The sequence below is a fragment of the Pseudophryne corroboree genome, chromosome 5 (assembly GCF_028390025.1).
Source record: "Pseudophryne corroboree isolate aPseCor3 chromosome 5, aPseCor3.hap2, whole genome shotgun sequence".
Lineage (NCBI taxonomy): Eukaryota > Metazoa > Chordata > Amphibia > Anura > Myobatrachidae > Pseudophryne > Pseudophryne corroboree.
The window spans coordinates 80839877-80858886 of record NC_086448.1 but is presented as its reverse complement, the minus strand read 5'-3'; the positions used below and the strand labels follow the sequence as shown (position 1 = coordinate 80858886).

General features: G+C 46.4%; 1 protein-coding gene across 2 annotated transcripts in view; it reads right to left on the bottom strand.

Moving 5' to 3' along the window:
- The window catches only part of PPP1R9A (protein phosphatase 1 regulatory subunit 9A), a 367558-nt gene that overhangs the window by 85386 nt on the left and 263162 nt on the right, over positions 1-19010 (bottom strand). For both annotated transcript variants that reach the window (XM_063921405.1, XM_063921406.1), the window contains exons 9-11: positions 17107-17336; positions 10549-10645; positions 10290-10461 (exon numbers count right to left, since the gene is read on the bottom strand). In XM_063921405.1, coding sequence (XP_063777475.1) covers positions 10290-10461; positions 10549-10645; positions 17107-17336 — 499 coding nt within the window. The remainder of the gene's footprint in view (positions 1-10289; positions 10462-10548; positions 10646-17106; positions 17337-19010) is intronic.

Below are 19010 nucleotides of genomic sequence, written 5' to 3'. Positions count from 1 at the left end.
TGCTGTGGGTTACTACACTGTAGAAGTTTGTACCAATGTTAGTCAATAACCCACCTTAGACAAAAGCCTCTTATTACAAAAATGATAGGCACAAATAATAGAAAACGGCTTTAGCATTGGTTTGTATCAGTAATTACACTGTGTTTCCCCCTGCCCAATGATTGGTCTGCAGTGCCTTTTACTTTTACATTCTCCATGAATGTCTGCTTGTCAATGTACTATATATTATACAGTATGTATAAGCTGGGTGGTGATTATGTAACGTATTACTGAACACTTAACAATCTTTATCCTTGTGTGTGTATGAACCTGGCAGGCCCACTGTACAAAACAGATATTACACTTTGTGTTTTATTACAAATAACACATTTTTGATTTTCTCTAGCAAGTTGGCCTCCTTACCTAACAATTTAACGTGTGGTCTTGTATTATGTTGAACTGGTCTTCCTGAATATATATTGCAGGATGATATGCTTACACTAGAAATAATAATAATAATAATAATAATTATAATAATAATACATTTCACTTGTTTCATCCGTTTTCTAGATCATTATGAATTAAAACCATCTACCAGTTAAATTCCCGCTTATCTCACTTACTCTGCAGCTACCGGGACGGTCTGAAAACTGGTGAGATTATTTTTTCATTGCAATTTTGTAAATACCACTTAACAGATCCCACTTGTTCTACACTTCCCAATGCAGACAAATGACTTTTGTGATTTTGCAGTAACATATATATTTTTTGTTTTAGTTTGAAAGATAGTTTACATGGCGAATTGCCACATAAATCACTAAAAACTAGGAGATTTTGTCACCAGTATCGACCTTTGGCAGATACTGTATGGGGGAGACGTATCAAGCCTTTTAAAGAGTGGAGAAGTTGTCCATAGCAACCAAGCAGCTTCTACCTATCATTTTATGAAGTTGTCCATAGCAACCAAGCAGCTTCTACCTATCATTTTATAGAATGTACTTGATAAATGTCAGCTAAAGAGGGTTGGTTGCTACAGACAACTTTCCACATGGCCACTCTTTCCCTGCGTAATACATCTCCCCCATGTCTTACTTTTAAATAGAATTTATTACATTTTTGTAGTAACATTGGCACTGGCCATCCACCCCTGTTACTCCCTCCCGTGCAAAGACAACTTGTATGTAGCTGATCCTTTTGCTTATAGGGGGTCATTCCGAGTTGATCGCTAGCTTCATTCGTTCGCTGTGCAGCGATCAGACAAAAAAACGGCACTTCTGCGCATGCGGCGCAATGCACTCACGCGTCGTACTATTGCAACGAACTATGTAGTTTCACACAAGGTCTAGCGAAGCATTTCAGTTGCACTGCTGGTCGCAGAGTGATTGACAGGAAGAGGGTGTTTCTGGGTGTCAACTGACCGTTTTCAGGGAGTGTTCGTAAAAACGCAGGCGTGGCTGGGCGAACGCAGGGCAGGTTTGTGACGTCAAAACAGGAACTGAATAGTCTGAAGTGATCGCAAGCGCTGAGTAGGTCTGAAGCTACTCTGAAACTGCACAAAAAAACTTTGTAGCCGCTCTGCGATCCTTTCGTTCGCACTTCTACTAAGCTAAAATACACTCCCAGTGGGTGGCGCCATAGCGTTTGCACGGCTGCTAAACACAGCAGCGAGCGATCAACTCAGAATGACCCCCATTGTTCTTTATGTTGAACACAATTGTATCCAGAAAACCGTTTTCATTACATTCCGGAATGAACAAGTCTGTCTGCCCAATGTGGATGTACTACATCAGTAATACACTTGCTGGCTAGAAGCTCACTGGTTGCTATAGGCAACTTCCCCACTCTTTTTAGTAGGTTGCTACATTTCCCCCATAAAGACATGGCTGACAAGGAGTACAGTCTAACACCTTACTAATTAATTGTCACATCCATCAGCGACTTAGAGGTGGACGCAATGCCCGGCGCTACTGCAGATGTCGCCACGCTCATCGTTGCTGTGACGCGTGCTCACAGGTATATACGCACTGCGAGTAGTCACATCCGGCGGTAGCACCGTTGAAGTCTACTGCATGCCCCATAGACGCCGGCACACAAGTCGCATCATCCATGCCACAATGCGGATGGAAGAGCATGGCTACATCTGTACATCTTTGTACGCATCGGTTCTGGCAGTGCCGCATCCGCTAGGATTTGTATTGAGACGCCCACTGCTGGTTTATCAAATCTACAGCTTGCACACCAAGACGCACCATCATACACACGACGGGACCCTATGGTTGCCCAGAATATCTGTTGCTTCTAAGATGCTGGGGCCAGATGCACTTTGTACGAGGACGCAGTTGCTGGTTTTGACACGCCCCCGAAACAGTTGCAACGTGTCTGCCCCCCCCCCCGCATTACCACAAACAGTCATTGTCTCTCATTCAGTCATCCACACTACGATTGACATCACAAGGCCAACTCGACACACGTGCAGTGCGACTCTGACACACGCGCTGTAGAAAAAACATCAGTCAAATGCGCAAACGTCGGCATCTCATCCACCTCGCAATCAGAATCTTACTGAGAGAGAATAAGTTTCACAAAAAAATCGATCTTTTTTTCTTATTGCTATTCATTTGCATACACGTTTACTAGGATTAGACAGACTGCACGGTCACTGATCTGAGAAAATAACAGTATAATACCACTGAGGATACAGATTGTAGATATGGGATCATTCAGCTTGTACGTTAAGCCATTATAAGCACCTACAGAATCACATATATCAGCTTCTGCGTACAATCAGCGGAGAGCGGTGTGTGTGCGGAAATGTATGAGACATAAGACCTAGAATATAACGCTGGTCTTTATCACTACTGCAACACAATGCAAGCCAGGTGCCAGCAAGTACAGTCTATATTCAGCAAGAAGAGCTGGTAATATATTTACCCTACTATAGATCATATTGTAGCTCTGGGTCATTGGTATTTTTGCTTTCTAACAACTCAACACTAACACCCCACCCACCCCCAGTTACAAGCCCACCCCTAATAACGCCACTGCATTTTTCCTTTTAGGTTCAATCACCGAGCTGGTACTGTCATTTTAGAGCTTTCCAGACGGTATAGAGACGCAGCACGCCACTCATTCCCAGCATGGTAATGAATGTGAGCAGGTCTGTAGGATTTTGGGGGACATTTACTAAGCAGTGATAACAGCGGAGAAGTGAGCCAGTGGAGAAGTTGCCCCATCAACCAATCAGAAGCTCTGTATCATTTTATAGTATGCAAATTATAGATGTTACTTCAGTGCTGATTGGTTGCCATGGGCAACTTCTCCACTGGCTCACTTCTCCGCTCTTATCACTGCTTAGTAAATGTCCCCATTAGTTCTGATGCAGCTCCCTGCCACTACTACACATTACTGCAGCGTTTTTCAACCGCTGTCAGGTGTGCCGCAGCCTGCCGTCCACCAGAGATGTCCTAGATAGTGCTCCGATGCCGCCCTCCGCCTGTCAGAGATAGTTGGGTCCATCTGCCCTCGGGCTTGGCCAGTGTATTCAGCTCTTCCGCTGCCCGTCCCGTGACCTAAGGTGACGTGCTGTGACACATGGGTCATGCAAGCCACGACACATTCCGCCTGCTAGTGTGAGCGGCTGCCTGCGGACTGCTCTGCTGTCTGCTCATTCTGCCCGGAATAAACAGGAATGCAGGTTGGCATTATTGTGAGGGCAGTGTGTACAATTACAGGGGAGGAGACAGTGTGGAATAATAAGGGGGGAGGCAGTGTGGAATTACTGTATGTGTGTGTGTGGGGGGGGGGGGAGCAGTGTGGAATTACAGTGGGGGCCAATGTGTTTTATACCGTGGGGGCCAATGTGTTTGATAACTGTGGGGTCCAATGTGTTTGATAACTGTGGGGTCCAATGTGTTTGATAACTGTGGGGGCCAATGTGTTTGATAACTGTGGGGGCCAATGCATGTCCCATCCCCCCCCCCACCACCATGGGAGACGGCTAGCGTGCCTTGGCAATTTTAAAGTCTTGTTAGGTGTGCCGCAAGTCGAAAAAGGTTGCAAATCACTGCATTACTGTGCTATATAGTGCTAGGAAACACTATAACACGGTATCAAAGATAGATTCTGGAGAACAGAATGGAAATGTGGCCTGCAGATCCGTCAACTGTTTCCATGCAGATTGGAAGCAGAAAGCTGAACGGTGGAAGGTTGAAGCTCCGCCAGGACTGGGAGACACAGGAGTCAGGACCCTAATGTACGGATGGATTCAGTATGATTTCCCGACAGTCGGAATCTCAGCGGTCAAAATACCGACGCCGGAATCCCGACAGTCAAAATCCTGACAGTCACAGCTTGTACCCTGGTGAACTCGCTGCGCTCACCACGCTATTATATTCCCCCTCAGGTGGTGACGTGGACCACCACCCTAGTGCGAATACCGGGTGGTGATCGGGATTTCGACCGCCGCCACTTTGACTGCTGTCGGGATTCCGCCATTGGTGTTTCGACCGCTGTTATCCCGACTGTCGGGAACGTAACGTCATCCCGTATGGATGAGAGGACTGCATGAACATTTCCCTGCATCTTAGTATTCATATTTATATTGTACTGTCACATACAGAGGAGAGAGGAAGCTTGGGAGATATAGCATAAGCTTGCAGAACAGTGAATATCATTTGTGCAGTCACACAGGAGATCCTTCCCATATACTGTTTTCAACCTCTGCAAAGTCTATATAACAAGTAGCAAGAAATGTATAGTACTGTACATCGCAACCGATTATTGCTGTGCTGGTAAATCTGAATGTGGAACATGGGGGGTAATTCTGAGTTGATCGCAGCAGGATTTTTGTTAGCAGTTGGGCAAAACCATGTGCACTGCAGGAGAGGCAGATATAACATGTGCAGAGAGAGTTAGATTTGGGTGTGGTGTGTTCAATCTGCAATCTAAATTGCAGTGTAAAAATAAAGCAGCCAGTATATACCCTGCACAGAAACAAAATAACCCACCCAAATCTAACTCTCTCTGCACATGTTATATCTGCCCCCCCCTGCAGTGCACATGGTTTATTCCAACTGCTAACAAAAATCCTGCTGCGATCAACTTGGAATTACCCCCATGATCCGGCAACTGGACACAATGGGCCAGATTCAAATGATATCGCACCCGCTATCTCCCGTCTATAGTGACGGGAGATAAAGGGGCGATATGCAAATGTGCCCCATTATCGCGCTGATTGCACTCATTACAGCCTGGTTTAGGCGCGTCAAGCACCTAAACCCGACTAAAGTAATATCGATCGTGAATAGAACCGTGTGGGCGCCCAAACGTGTCTCTTCACACGCATTTCAGCTTGCTACCTCCGGGGGTAGCGAACTAAAAGGAAGTTGTTGCGCCTGTCGGCAATAACATTAGAGTACAGCCGGCAGGCACGATAGCGGGCGGGAGGGGGGATAGAAAATTTTAATCTGGCCCTATGAGTTACACTGTCAAAGGCATGTGGGGAGGTCTAAGGGGCATGTAGGGAGGTCTGAGGGGCATGTGGGGTGTTTGGGAAATCAGTAGGTATCTATCAGAACCTAACTAAAGATACTGCATTATTGGGCCTACCCTCGGATAATATACTGAGTAGATTGTCCAACCCTTCCTTCCAAGGTGCCATATCATACTGGTACCATTTATTATCTCCCCCTGATTTAACTGAAAAGTCCTCTGTCCACCTTACCTGGGAAAGGGATCTCCATCGGACATTTACCATGAAACAATGGCAGACCATTCATCTCTCCTCCTTCTCCCTCTCCAAATGCACTAACCACACGGAGATGCACGTCAAACTGCTTAATACAGTAGGTTATATCTGACTCCCACCAAATTGCACAAAATGTTTCCTGCATCCTCCATATTTTCTGGGATTGCCCAGTTATACAGCCCTTCTGGACAGATGTGTTTTCCCTTATTTATGATGTTTTAGACATCCGCTTGACTCCAGACCCTTCTCTAGCTCTTTTGCATTGGTACCCCCCAGTGTCCCTAAATCTGTTTGCTATGTTTTAGGCCATATACTATTATCAGCTAGGGCCACCATTGCACAGCACTGGAAGTCCTCCTCCCCTCCCCCATCTCAGAAAGTTACATCCAAAACCCAGTTCCATTTTGAAATGGAGACAAGAGATGTTCCATACTCTACTGCTCCCTCTTCTCCCCTCATGAAATGGCTTCCATGGCACCTGTACGTCTCAGATGGTAAGGGTGCACGCCCGGGCTGCCCTATGTCACAGGACTAACCTCTTCCCTTCCCTTTGACGGAAATCCCTCTTGATGACCCCGATGTCTAAATCTGTTTTTTATTTTTGTTGTGTGAATAATGTCTGTGGATAACCTGTCCCCCTGTTTTTCCCTTCCTCCCCTTGTTGCCCCCTCCGTGTTTTTCCCTTAATTTTCTTATTTTTGTACTCTGTAATTGTTTTGCTCATGTTCAATAAAAATAAAAATGTCATGTTAACAAAAAAAAAAAAGGGTATCTTTCAGGACAAGTGAGGCTATGTTGGAGTACAGTATGTGGGGAGGTCTCATAGACATGTGGTGTGGTCTGAGGAGCATGCTGGCATGTGTGCAGTCTCCATGCATCCCCTCCATCGCTGATGCATTGGTCTGTGTCAAGAGTCCGCTGTGCATGCACAAATCTCCAAGAAAATGGCACAGACGCAATTTTTGTGGTGATTTCTGAGGTGATCACAGAGGTAAGTATAGTGCATGGGTGCAAGGTAGGGTGGCCAATCCTGGGATCGGGAGGATCCCGGGATTTAGGCCAAAAATTGTCCGGGATTCAATCCCGGGATTGTAAGTTCCAATACCGGGGATTTTGGGATCAGTCGGTCCTTTGTCTTTTTTAATGCCGGGTAGCGTTGAGCGTCCTAAGGAGGCTCAGACGCTGGCTGGTTCCCTCCCCCCCGGCTACCCCTGCACAGTGTGAAATGAAGTCTGAGGTCACGGTGTGCAGCCAGCCACCCGCACCTCACCGAACGAAGTCACCCACCCATCCTCCCAGAGTTATGTGTGCGGGGCGGTGTGGGGACACAGGAAACAAACCAAACCAATATTTTTCACTCCCAATCCCTGGGAATGAAAAAATGGCCAGGGATTGGTCACCTTAATGCAGGGTGTGTGGTATGCCCCCCCCCCCCCCCCCCCCCCCCATCCCTACCCGATACCCATTACAGAGTGGTCCAGCAGGTTGGGGAGTTTGGGAGTACATGGAGTGTCTGAGGCCATATGGAACTATTTCTAGACAAGTGGGAGGTCTGGGTGGCTTATGGCGGAACTCTGGCACAATACAAACGTGTCCTGGTCCTCTGGTCCAGCATGTGATGAGCTGCATTAACTTTGTTACGCGTTTCACGGGACTGCTGCCCGCTTCTTCAGACAGTTTATGCCTATTTTTTTCTGATGATCTTTCTAAAAATCCCCAGCATGGAACAAGCTAGATACTGGCACTCTGCAAGAATAAAAAGTGTGTTTGTTCTAATAGGATCATCAGAAAAAAATAAGCATAAACTGTCTGAAGAAGCGGGCAGCACTCCTGTGAAACGCGTAACAAGGTTTATGTAGCCTATCACATGCTGTACCAGATGACTAAGACAAGTCTGTATTGATGCCATACTATGAATCTTCAGTAAACTATTTATTTAGAAGAAGTGGTACTGACTATTCAATCGGGGGAACGTGCACCAGAATGGTCATGCATTTGAATTCTGTTGGAGAATTTCTGGAATTTTCTCCTTTTGTCAAGGCAGCAAAGACAATCAATTGTTTGGACCTAATTCTCCAAGCGGTCAGGGTGCTGATCTGCATACTTCTACAAAAGATACCTCGTCTGACAGGCGTAATACGCATAGCTGCTGGTCTGCATGGGCCGTATTTGCATGAACACATCATTACTGAACTGCGTCTACATTATGGTGGCCAATCCCAGGATCAGGATCGGCGGGATCCCGGTATTTAGGCCAAAAATTGTCGGGGGATTCAATCCCGGGATTGGAACTTGCAATCCAGGGGATTTCGGGATTAACCAGTCAGCTGTTTTTTTTTCAGTGCCGGACCTGTTCAGCAGGCTCAGGCGCTGCCCGGCTCCCTCCTCCCAGGTCCCCCGGCCCCCAGCTGTGCATACCGCGAAGCATGACATGATGTCAGCGGTCACGCTGCGCAGTCTGATGCCAGCCACCCGCGCCGCACATCGCCGTGCGCAGCCTGCAGCCAATGAACCCTCCCACCCTCCTGTTTAGGATGGCGAGTATTTGTGTGGGCTGGGCGAGTCCAGAGCAGGGGGAAAATCACTAAAGATTTTAATTTTTAAATCTTCAACCCAATCCCGGGAATCCCGGGATTGACCATTTTCAATCCCGATGCCCAGGATTGAAAAAAGGGCCCGGGATTGGCCTCCCTAGAGTCTACATGAAAGCATCCTTTTTTACCCTTGTTCCACCTCTGTAGTCATAAGGATTTTTATGTGCAAAATAAAAAGAAAAACTTGTTGCTATGCCCCAAATTATTGCGCATTAACCCAAATCCTGTTCGCTCCTGCCCCTGTATGCTTGTGTAATAAATCAGTGGGTTAAAGATTGTGAGATACTGTAACAGATGTACAGATCAGTCCTCACACAGACGCCTGGTGCAAGTGACCTGCCAGGTCCCGTGCAATTCCGTTACTGGCATCTATTTTTGCCAAAAATGAGTCCTTTTACATCCTTGCTGCAGTTGCACATCTTGGCTCCCCAGGTCCCACGAGACTCTGCTAGGATCTGATTTGCTGAAAATGCGTTTTAGTCGCAACACTGAGTTTGTATATGGAGCAGAACGGAACTTGTCATGGAAAAAGCCACTGCCGTTGCATCATACCACTTCATATACAGGTTCAGAGACTAAGATTACAGATTCAAACTAATCAGCGCCATCTCATTTAGCGTTTAGTGTGTTTGATAATGGTCTGCCTCAGTAGGCGAGTGGGATGTAGAGCTGGTCAGTTCAGGGGACCTCTAGATAAGGGTAACCCCACAACATAAATATATCCTAAATATCTCCACCCATAATAAAAATTGTTATGTTTGGGAGGAACGATTCTCTTAGTGAAGTAGTTTGGCAGGCACAGATGTTCCAGGGAATGAGTACAGCAACACAGTGCGAGTATGCAGTAACCCTTAGCAACCAATCCATAGTTACCAGTTATTGTCCCAGTGCAAGTTAGACTAATGAAAGCAAATAACTGATTCCTATGAGTTACTACATATTTGCACCCTTTCAGGGGCGATTGTGAGTAATCCCACAGATAAGGCATAATCTGAATAGCTGGAATATAAACTACTTTATGTAGTCTAGACCATATTCTGTTTCCCTTTTATTGGCCGTTGTGGGCCTGATTCTGAGTCGCAGGCAAAGTGGCTGTAGTGACCGAAAGAAGCCAGAATGTGAGTATCCGTTTAACTTATATGGGAGACTGTGCGTGTTCAACCGGTAACCCGCGCCGACCACTGATTATATGCTGGCTGCCGAAACGTCATCATTGGCACTTGCTAGGTGCAAGATATCCATAAGAAACAGGCTTCCCGCCACCGTACACATGACTGATACACGCCCATGGCACTCCCACAAGTCACGGTGGTTACGCGCATTCCCCTCCTTCACGCCCTAAAATGCTCTATTTTATGGAAAGACAGAGTCAGCCAAGTTCTGCGCAAAGATGCGTAAATTCTCTTCTGCGCATGCGCTGTGCTATATCTAAAAGCTCGCCGTTTGCACCCGTGAAGTGAGAGATCCGTGCGATGCAGAATCAGGCCTACGTACTCCGTTCCATATGTTTATGCAGCAGCCTTATATAAGTAACACATGTCGCTTTCAGCAGATTTTAACCAATCATTGCAACGTTTTAAATCCTGTAGTGTCAAAATGAATCACACTTATGTGGCCAAACCCTGCATCGGTCATTTGTATTCTCTGTTTATTGGTTTTACAACAGAAGACAAAACACAAAACATGTATGTATATATTACCCAACCCCTTTCTGTTCAGTCCCTAGTAAATGTTTTTACACCTCGTAATCAACAGAGATCAAACAAATACAGAGAATGGAGTCTGTGTGTAACCATACGAATAAGCATCCAGCAAAGACGAAACATTGTTACACTGCATTCTGATTTCAGGGAAATGTTAAGAGCAGTCGGCTGTAGCACAGTGCTCCGTACATGCATTATGCATATTGGCAGGAGTGTCATTTGTCTTAACTCAATCGCTCACAGAAGATGTTCAATGTTTTAACAAACCTTCCTTCAAGCCATCCAAGCTTGTGTCTTGCTTGTCAGCCAAGTCCTCAGCCGGCACTCCGCTTGAGTCATCGCCAAGACATGTCCTGCTTTCAAAAATGTTGTTGTTATTGTTAACTTGGCTACCGTTACTCTTGAGAAGCCGAAACACCTCTGCTTCCAGGTCCCTGATCTAGAATGACGGGAGGAAAGTAAGTGAAACGCGTTGTGTGTTAGTCAGAAGAACCTGATTTAAGGCACTGGCCGTGGTGTTACTTACACGAGACTGCAAGTTCTGAACTTCTGCAATGTGGACTTTCTCCATGTCTTCGATCTTCTTCTTTTCGGCTTCTTGGCGTTTGATAAAGTCGAGCTCCCTTTAAAATGTAAAAACGATTTTTATATTGACAGTAAAAAAAAGATATAAGTGCTCCAGAGGTTTCTGGCGTTATATATAACATATCCTAAGGAACAAGTTGTCTATTTTGTTCTTTACCTATCCCGTAACTTTTCACTGTTATAGTCTTGATTTTATATGAGAGATAGACAGAGCTCGTATCGGTACCAGACCAGGCACTCTATAACAGGATTCAGTATGAAATACCAACGCCGGAATCCCGACAGTCAAAATCCCCATATCGAGTGCAGTGTGTCCCCTCGTGGGCTTGGTGGCGAGCTTCGTTTGCCACGCTACTATATTTCCCCTCAGGTCGTTGTGCGGACCACCACCCTAGTGAAAATACTGGACGGCGGTCAGGATTTCGACCGCTGCCATTTTGACTGCTGTCGGGATTCCGGCATCTGTATTTTGACCGCTGGGATCCCAACTGTCGGGAACTTAACTGCATCCCCTATAACATTTATATGGATTCTAGCCAGCAGAGTCTATTGAGTAGACCACAGGTTCTAAAACTATGTCCTCTAGTCCCAAAACATTTCACGTTTTCCAGGTCTCCGCACAGAATCGCAAGTGAAATAATTAGCTCATCCTGTTGATCTTTGAAAATGTGTCAGTGAGTAATGAATACACCTGTGCACCTGCTAGGTGAGCTGGAAAATGTGAACTGTATGGGGTCCTGAGGACCGAGCTTGAGAACCACTGGAGTAAACTAGGCAAAATGGGGTCCTGAGGACTGAGTTTGAGAACCACTGGAGTAAACTAAGCAAACGGCAGGTCTCCAAAGGAAGGATCACTACCTGATCACTTAATCCCACCCACTTAATTTTGATTATATATAGGTTAAGTAAAATAAGAATTTACTTACCGATAATTCTATTTCTCGGAGTCCGTAGTGGATGCTGGGGTTCCTGAAAGGACCATGGGGAATAGCGGCTCCGCAGGAGACAGGGCACAAAAGTAAAGCTTTTCCGATCAGGTGGTGTGCACTGGCTCCTCCCCCCATGACCCTCCTCCAGACTCCAGTTAGGTACTGTGCCCGGACGAGCGTACACAATAAGGGAGGAATTTTGAATCCCGGGTAAGACTCATACCAGCCACACCAATCACACCGTACAACTTGTGATCTAAACCCAGTTAACAGTATGATAACAAAAGGAGCCTCTGAAAGACGGCTTCCTACAACAATAACCCGATTTTTGTAACAATAACTATGTACAAGTATTGCAGAATAATCCGCACTTGGGATGGGCGCCCAGCATCCACTACGGACTCCGAGAAATAGAATTATCGGTAAGTAAATTCTTATTTTCTCTATCGTCCTAGTGGATGCTGGGGTTCCTGAAAGGACCATGGGGATTATACCAAAGCTCCCAAACGGGCGGGAGAGTGCGGATGACTCTGCAGCACCGAATGAGAGAACTCCAGGTCCTCTTTTTGCCAGGGTATCAAATTTGTAGAATTTTACAAACGTGTTCTCCCCCGACCACGTAGCTGCTCGGCAGAGTTGTAATGCCGAGACCCCTCGGGCAGCCGCCCAAGATGAGCCCACCTTCCTTGTGGAATGGGCATTTACATATTTTTTTTTTTTTTGCTGTGGCAAGCCTGCCACAGAATGTGCAAGCTGAATTGTACTACAAATCCAACGAGCAATAGTCTGCTTAGAAGCAGGAGCACCCAGCTTGTTGGGTGCATACAGGATAAACAGCAAGTCAGATTTCCTGACTCCAGCCGACCTGGAAACTATATTTTCAGGGCCCTGACAACATCCAGCAACTTGGAGTCCTCCAAGTCCCTAGTAGCCGCAGGTACCACAATAAGCTGGTTCAGGTGAAACGCTGACACCACCTTAGGGAGAAACTGGGGACGAGTCCACAGCTTTGCTCTGTCCGAATGGACAATCAGATATGGCTTTGTGAGATAAAGCCGCCAATTCTGACACTCGCCTGGCCGAGGTCAGGACCAACAGCATGGTCGCTTTCCATGTGAGATATATCAAATCCACAGATTTGAGTTGTTAAAACCAATGTGATTTTAGGAATCCCAAACTACGTTGAGATCGCCCAGTGCCACTGGAGACATCAAAAAAGGGGGTTGTATATGCAGTACTCCCTTAACAACTTCTGGACTTCAGGAACTGAAGCCAATTTCTTTCTGGAAGAAAATCGACCGGTCGAAATTTGAACCTTAATGGACCCCAATTTGAGACCCATATACACTCCTGTTTGCAGGAAATGTAGGAATTAACCTAGTTGAAATTCTTCCGTGGAGCCTTCCTGGCCTCACACCATGGAACACATTTTCACCTAAGCAGTGATAATGTTGTGCGGTCACCTCCTTCCTGGCTCTGACCAGGGTAGGGATGACCTCTTCCGGAATGCCTTTTTCCCTTAGGATCCGGCGTTCACCCGTCAACGCGGCTGCGGTAAGTCATGGAACAGACATGATTCTTGCTGAATCAAGATCCTTTCTAGTATCTCTTGAAGTTCCGGGTACCAAGTTCTTCTTGGCCAAACCGGAGCCACGAGTATAGTTCTTACTCCTCTCCTTCCTATCATTCTCCATACATTGGGTATGAAAGGCAGAGGAGGGAACACATACACCGACTGGTACACCCACGGTGTTACCAGAGCGTCCCAGCTATTGCCTGAGGGTCTCTAGACCTGGCGCTTCATGTGGGACGCCATCATAACCACCTTTGGTCTTTCCCAACGGTTTACAAACATGTGGAAACTTCCAGATGAAGTTCCCACTTTTCCGGGTGGAATTCATTCATGCTGAGGAAATCTTCCTAGTTGTCCACTCCCGGAATGAACACTGCTGACAGTGTTATCACATGATTTTTCGCCCAGCGAAGAATCCTTGCTGTCATTGCCCTCCTGCTTCTTGTGCCGCCCCGTCTGTTTACGTGGGCGACTGCCATGATGATGTCCTACTGGATCAGCACCGGTTGACTTTGAAGCAGAGGTCTTCCTAGGCTCGTAAATTGCCCTTAGCTCCAGTATATTCATGTGGAGAGAAATCTCCAGACTTGACCACACTTCCTTGGAAATTTCTTCCTTGTGTGACTGTTCCCCAGCCTCTCAGGCTGGCATCCGTGGTCACCAGAACACAGTCCTGAATGCTGAATGTGCTGCCCTCTAGAAGATGAGCACTCTGCAGCCCCCACAGAAGAGACACCCTTGTCCTTGGAGACAGGGTTATCCGCTGATGCATCTGAAGATGCGATCCGGACCATTCGTCCCGCAAATCCCCCTGAAAAGTTTTTGCGTGAGATCTGCCGAATGGAATCGCTTCGTAAGAAGCCACCATTTTTCCCAGGACTCCTGTGCATTGATGCACTGATACTTGGCCTGGTTTTAGGAGGTTTCTGACTAGGTCGGATAACTCCCTGGCTTTCCCCTCCAGGAGAAATACCTCTTTCTGGACTATGCCCAGAATCATTCCTAGGAACAGCAGACGTATCATCGGAAAACAGCTGCGATTTTTGGAATATTTAGAATCCACTCGTGCTGTCGTAGAACTACTTTAGATAGTTCTTTTCCGACCTCCAACTGTTCTCTGGAAACTTGCCCCTTTCAGGATATCGTCCAAGTAAGGGATAATTAAGATGCCTTTCTTCTTTTAAGAATCATCTTTTCGGCCATTACCTTGGTAAAGGCCCGGGGTGCCGTGGATAATTCAACGGCAGCGTCTGAAACTGATATTGACAGTTCTGTATCACGAACCAGAGGTACCCTTGTTGAGAAGGGCAAATTTGGACATGGAGGTAATCCTTGATGTCCAGGGACACCATATAGTCCCCTTTTTTCCGGTTCTCTATCACTGCTCTGAGTGACTCCATCTTGATTTGAACCTTTTTATGTAAGTGTTCAAAGATTTCAGATTTAGACTATGTCTCACCAAGCCGTCTGGCTTCAGTACCACAATATAGTGTGGAAGACTAATACCCTTTTCCTTGTTGTAGGAGGGGTACTTTGATTATCACCTGCTGGAAATACAGCTTGTGAATTTTTTCCCAATACTGCCTCCCTGTCGGAGGGAGCCGTTGGTAAAGCAGGCTTCAGGAACCTGCGAGGAAAAAATGTCTCGACTCTCCAATCTGTACCCCTGGGATAATACTTGTACGATCTAGGGGTCAACTTGCGAGTGATCCCACTGCGCGCTGAGACTCTTGAGACTACCCCCCCACCTCACCTGAGTCCGCTTGCACGGCCCCAGCGTCACGCTGAGGACTTGGCAGACGCGGTGGAGGGCTTCTTTTCCTGGGAAGGGGCTGCCTGCTGCAGTCTACTTCCCTTTCCTCTATGTCTGGGCAGATATGACTGGCCTTTTGCCCGCTTGCCCACATGGGAAACGGAAGGATTGAGGCTGAAAAGACAGTGTCTTTTTCTGCTGAGATGTAACTTGGGGTAAAAAGGTTGGATTTCCCAGCTGTAGCCGTGGCCCCCAGGTCCGATGGACCGACCCCAAATAACTCCTTCCCTTTATACGGCAATACTTCCATGTGCCGTATGGGATCTGTATCACCTGACCACTGTCGTGTCCATGACATCTTCTGGGAGATATGGACAACGCACTTGATGCCAGAGTGCAAATATCCCTCTGTGCATCTCGCATACATATATATAGAATGCATCCTATTAAATGCTCTATATCAATAAAATATTTTTAGTCAGGGAATTCGACCAAGCCAACCCAGCACTGCATCTCCAGGCTGATGGCGATCGCTGGTCGCAGTATAACCACCGTATGTGTGTATATACTTTTTAGGATATTTTTCCAGCTGCCTATCAGCTGGCTCCTTGAGGGCGGCCGTATCTGGAGACGGTAACGCCACTTGATAAGCGTGTGAGCGCCTTATCCACCCTAAGGGGTGTTTCCCAACGCGCCCTAACTTCTGGCGGGAAAGGGTATAACGCCAATATTTGCTATCGGGGTAAACCCACGCATCATCACACACTTCATTTTATTTTATCTGATTCAGGAAAAACTACAGGTAGTTTTTTCACTCCCACATAATACCCTTTTTTGTGGTACTTGTAGTATCAGAAATATGTAACACCTCCTTCATTGCCCTTAACGTGTGGCCCTAATGAGGAATACGTTTGTTTATTCACCGTCGACACTGGATTCAGTGTCCGTGTCTGTGTCTGTGTCGACCGACTGAGGTAAATGGGCGTTTTTTTAAAAACCCCTGACGGTGTTTCTGAGACGCCTGGACCGGTACTAATTGTTTGTCGGCCGTCTCATGTCGTCAACCGACCTTGCAGCGTGTTGACATTTTCACGTAATTCCCTAAATAAGCCATCCATTCCGGTGTCGACTCCCTAGAGAGTGACATCACCATTACAGGCAATTTCTCCGCCTCCTCCAACATCGTCCTCATACATGTCGACACACACGTACCGACACACAGCACACACACCTGGAATGCTCTGACAGAGGACAGGACCCCACTAGCCCTTTGGAGAGACAGAGGGAGAGTTTGCCAGCACACACCAAAAAACGCTATAATTACATAGGGACAACCTTATATAAGTGTTTCTCCCTAATAGCATCTTTATATATATATATTTATATCGCCAATTAGTGCCCCCCTCTCTGTTTAAACCCTGTTTCTGTAGTGCAGTGCAGGGGAGAGCCTGGGAGCCTTCTCTCCAGCCTTTCTGTGAGAGAAAAAATGGCGCTGTGTGCTGAGGAGATAGGCCCCGCCCCTTTTCCGGCGGGCTCGTCTCCCGCTCTTTAGTGAAGTTTGGCAGGGGTTAAATATCTCCATATAGCCTCTGGGGGCTATATGTGAGGTATTTTTAGCCAGTATATAGGTTTACATTTGCCTCCCAGGGCGCCCCCCCCCCAGCGCCCTGCACCCTCAGTGACAGCGTGTGAAGTGTGCTGAGAGGAAAATGGCGCACAGCTGCAGTGCTGTGCGCTACCTTTAGAAGACTGTCAGAGTCTTCAGCCGCCGATTCTGGACCTCTTCTAACTTCAGCATCTGCAAGGGGGCCGGCGGCGCGGCTCCGGTGACCATCCAGGCTGTACCTGTGATCGTCCCTCTGGAGCTGATGTCCAGTAGCCAAGAAGCCAATCCATCCTGCACGCAGGTGAGTTCACTTCTTCTCCCCTCAGTCCCTCGTTGCAGTGATCCTGTTGCCAGCAGGACTCACTGTAAAATAAAAAACCTAAGCTAAACTTTCTCTAAGCAGCTCTTTAGGAGAGCCACCTAGAATTGCACCCTTCTCGGCCGGGCACAAAAATCTAACTGGAGTCTGGAGGAGGGTCATGGGGGGAGGAGCCAGTGCACACCACCTGATCGGAAAAGCTTTACTTTTGTGCCCTGTCTCCTGCGGAGCCGCTATTCCCCATGGTCCTTTCAGGAACCCCAGCATCCACTAGGACGATAGAGAAATAACTTTTACATTGAAGTATTGCAATTCTTACTTTTGTTGGAAGTCCTTGATTAACTTCTTGGCCTTGTTGTACTTCTTCTCAAGGGCCTGGTACTGGCTCTGTGTCTCCTTCAGGTGCTCGTTCACAGTATGGCACAAGGTTTGAGCTTCGATCCAGTAACTTTCCAGCTTCATCATCCTATCTTTGTTCTCCTCAATATTCTGCTGCAGCTGGTTCTTCTCAAGTTCCCACCTCACTTTCTCATTCTCTGCAGCTTGCAGCTGAGGGATGGGGAGGAACCATGAGAAGGGAAAAGTTATTATTTATGGTACATAACCATACCGGCCAAGCAATATGCTACCAGGGTAAATACTGTACAATGAACAAGGAGGTTCCCATTCAGAATTCACCAGCCATTAGTAACTGGGTAATTCTTGGGAGGCAATATTATTTCTTCACCTTTAACATACCAAGTCAGTCCTTTGTACACACAGACTGAGCTTCTTCTGAACATCGTAATACAGGATGGATGCATAGAAAAGAGACAATCTAGTTCTGATAGTTCAGGCTGCCAACACACATAGTGATACAATTTGCAAGTAACGGGAGATTAAAATGTTCAAATGTGGAACGCGCATATCTCTATTTCATTTAAAAACATTTACATGCCACACACACATAATTAATAATTGTAAGGTTTCTACTGATAGGATAACAGTTTAAAACAGAAAGGCTGGTATGTGGGCAACGCGTTTCGCTCAAATGCCAAGAGAATAAAAAATACAAGATAAACTTAGTTGTTGGACAAATACAATATCTTTGCTTTAAGTCATTACCCTATATAGGGGTATATGCAATTGCGGTCGAATTCCCGAAAATGTCGAAAAACGGGACATTTTCGCAAAAAAAAAATATTCGACAATGCAATTCAGTACTTTTCGTCAAAAAAACGGACTTTCCAAATTCGACTTTTTGAAATTCGACATTTGTCAAATTCGACATTTCTGCAATGGTACAAATGTGGCAATTCGACAAAAGTATATTCAATTGAAGTTTGTAAATTCGACAACAGTGCTTTTAGACAGTAAATTCGTCATTTTAAAATTTTTTAAAAACATGTTTTTTTGTGTGTGTTTTTTATTGGTAATAGCATATCTATTTATATTAGAAGGGATTAGGTACTTGGTTTGTCTATTTTGGAGGCACAAGTATTATTTATATATTTTTAAAAATATTATTATTATTTTTTAAATGGAATGTTAAAAATCAGAAAAAAAATTGCGTGGGGTCCCCCCTCCTAAGCATAACCAGCCTCGGGCTCTTCGAGCCGGTCCTGGTTCTAAAAATCCGGGGAAAAAACTGACAGGGGATCCCCCGTATTTTTAAAACCAGCACCAGGCTCTGCGCCTGGTGCTGGTGCAAAAAATACGGGGGACAAAAAGCGTAGGGGTCCCCCGTATTTTTTACATCAGCATCGGGCTCCTCTAGCTGGACAGATAATGCCACAGCCGGGGGTCACTTTTATACAGCGCCCTGCGGCCGTGGCATTAAATATCCAACTAGTCACCCCTGGCCGGGGTACCCTGGGGGAGTGAGGACCCCTTCAATCAAGGGGTCCCCCCCCCCCCAGCCACCCAAGGGCCAGGGGTGAAGCCCGAGGCTGTCCCCCCCATCCAAGGGCTGCGGATGGGGGGCTGATAGCCTTGAGAAAATTGAAAGAATATTGTTTTTTTCCAGTAGTACTACAAGTCCCAGCAAGCCTCCCCGCAAGCTGGTACTTGGAGAACCACAAGTACCAGCATGCGGGAGAAAAACGGGCTCGCTGGTACCTGTAGTTCTACTGGAAAAAAAATACCCAAATAAAAACAGGACACGCACACCGTGAGAGAAAAACTTTACTTCACACATGTCGACACACACATACTTACCTATGTTCACACGCCGACCTCTGTCCA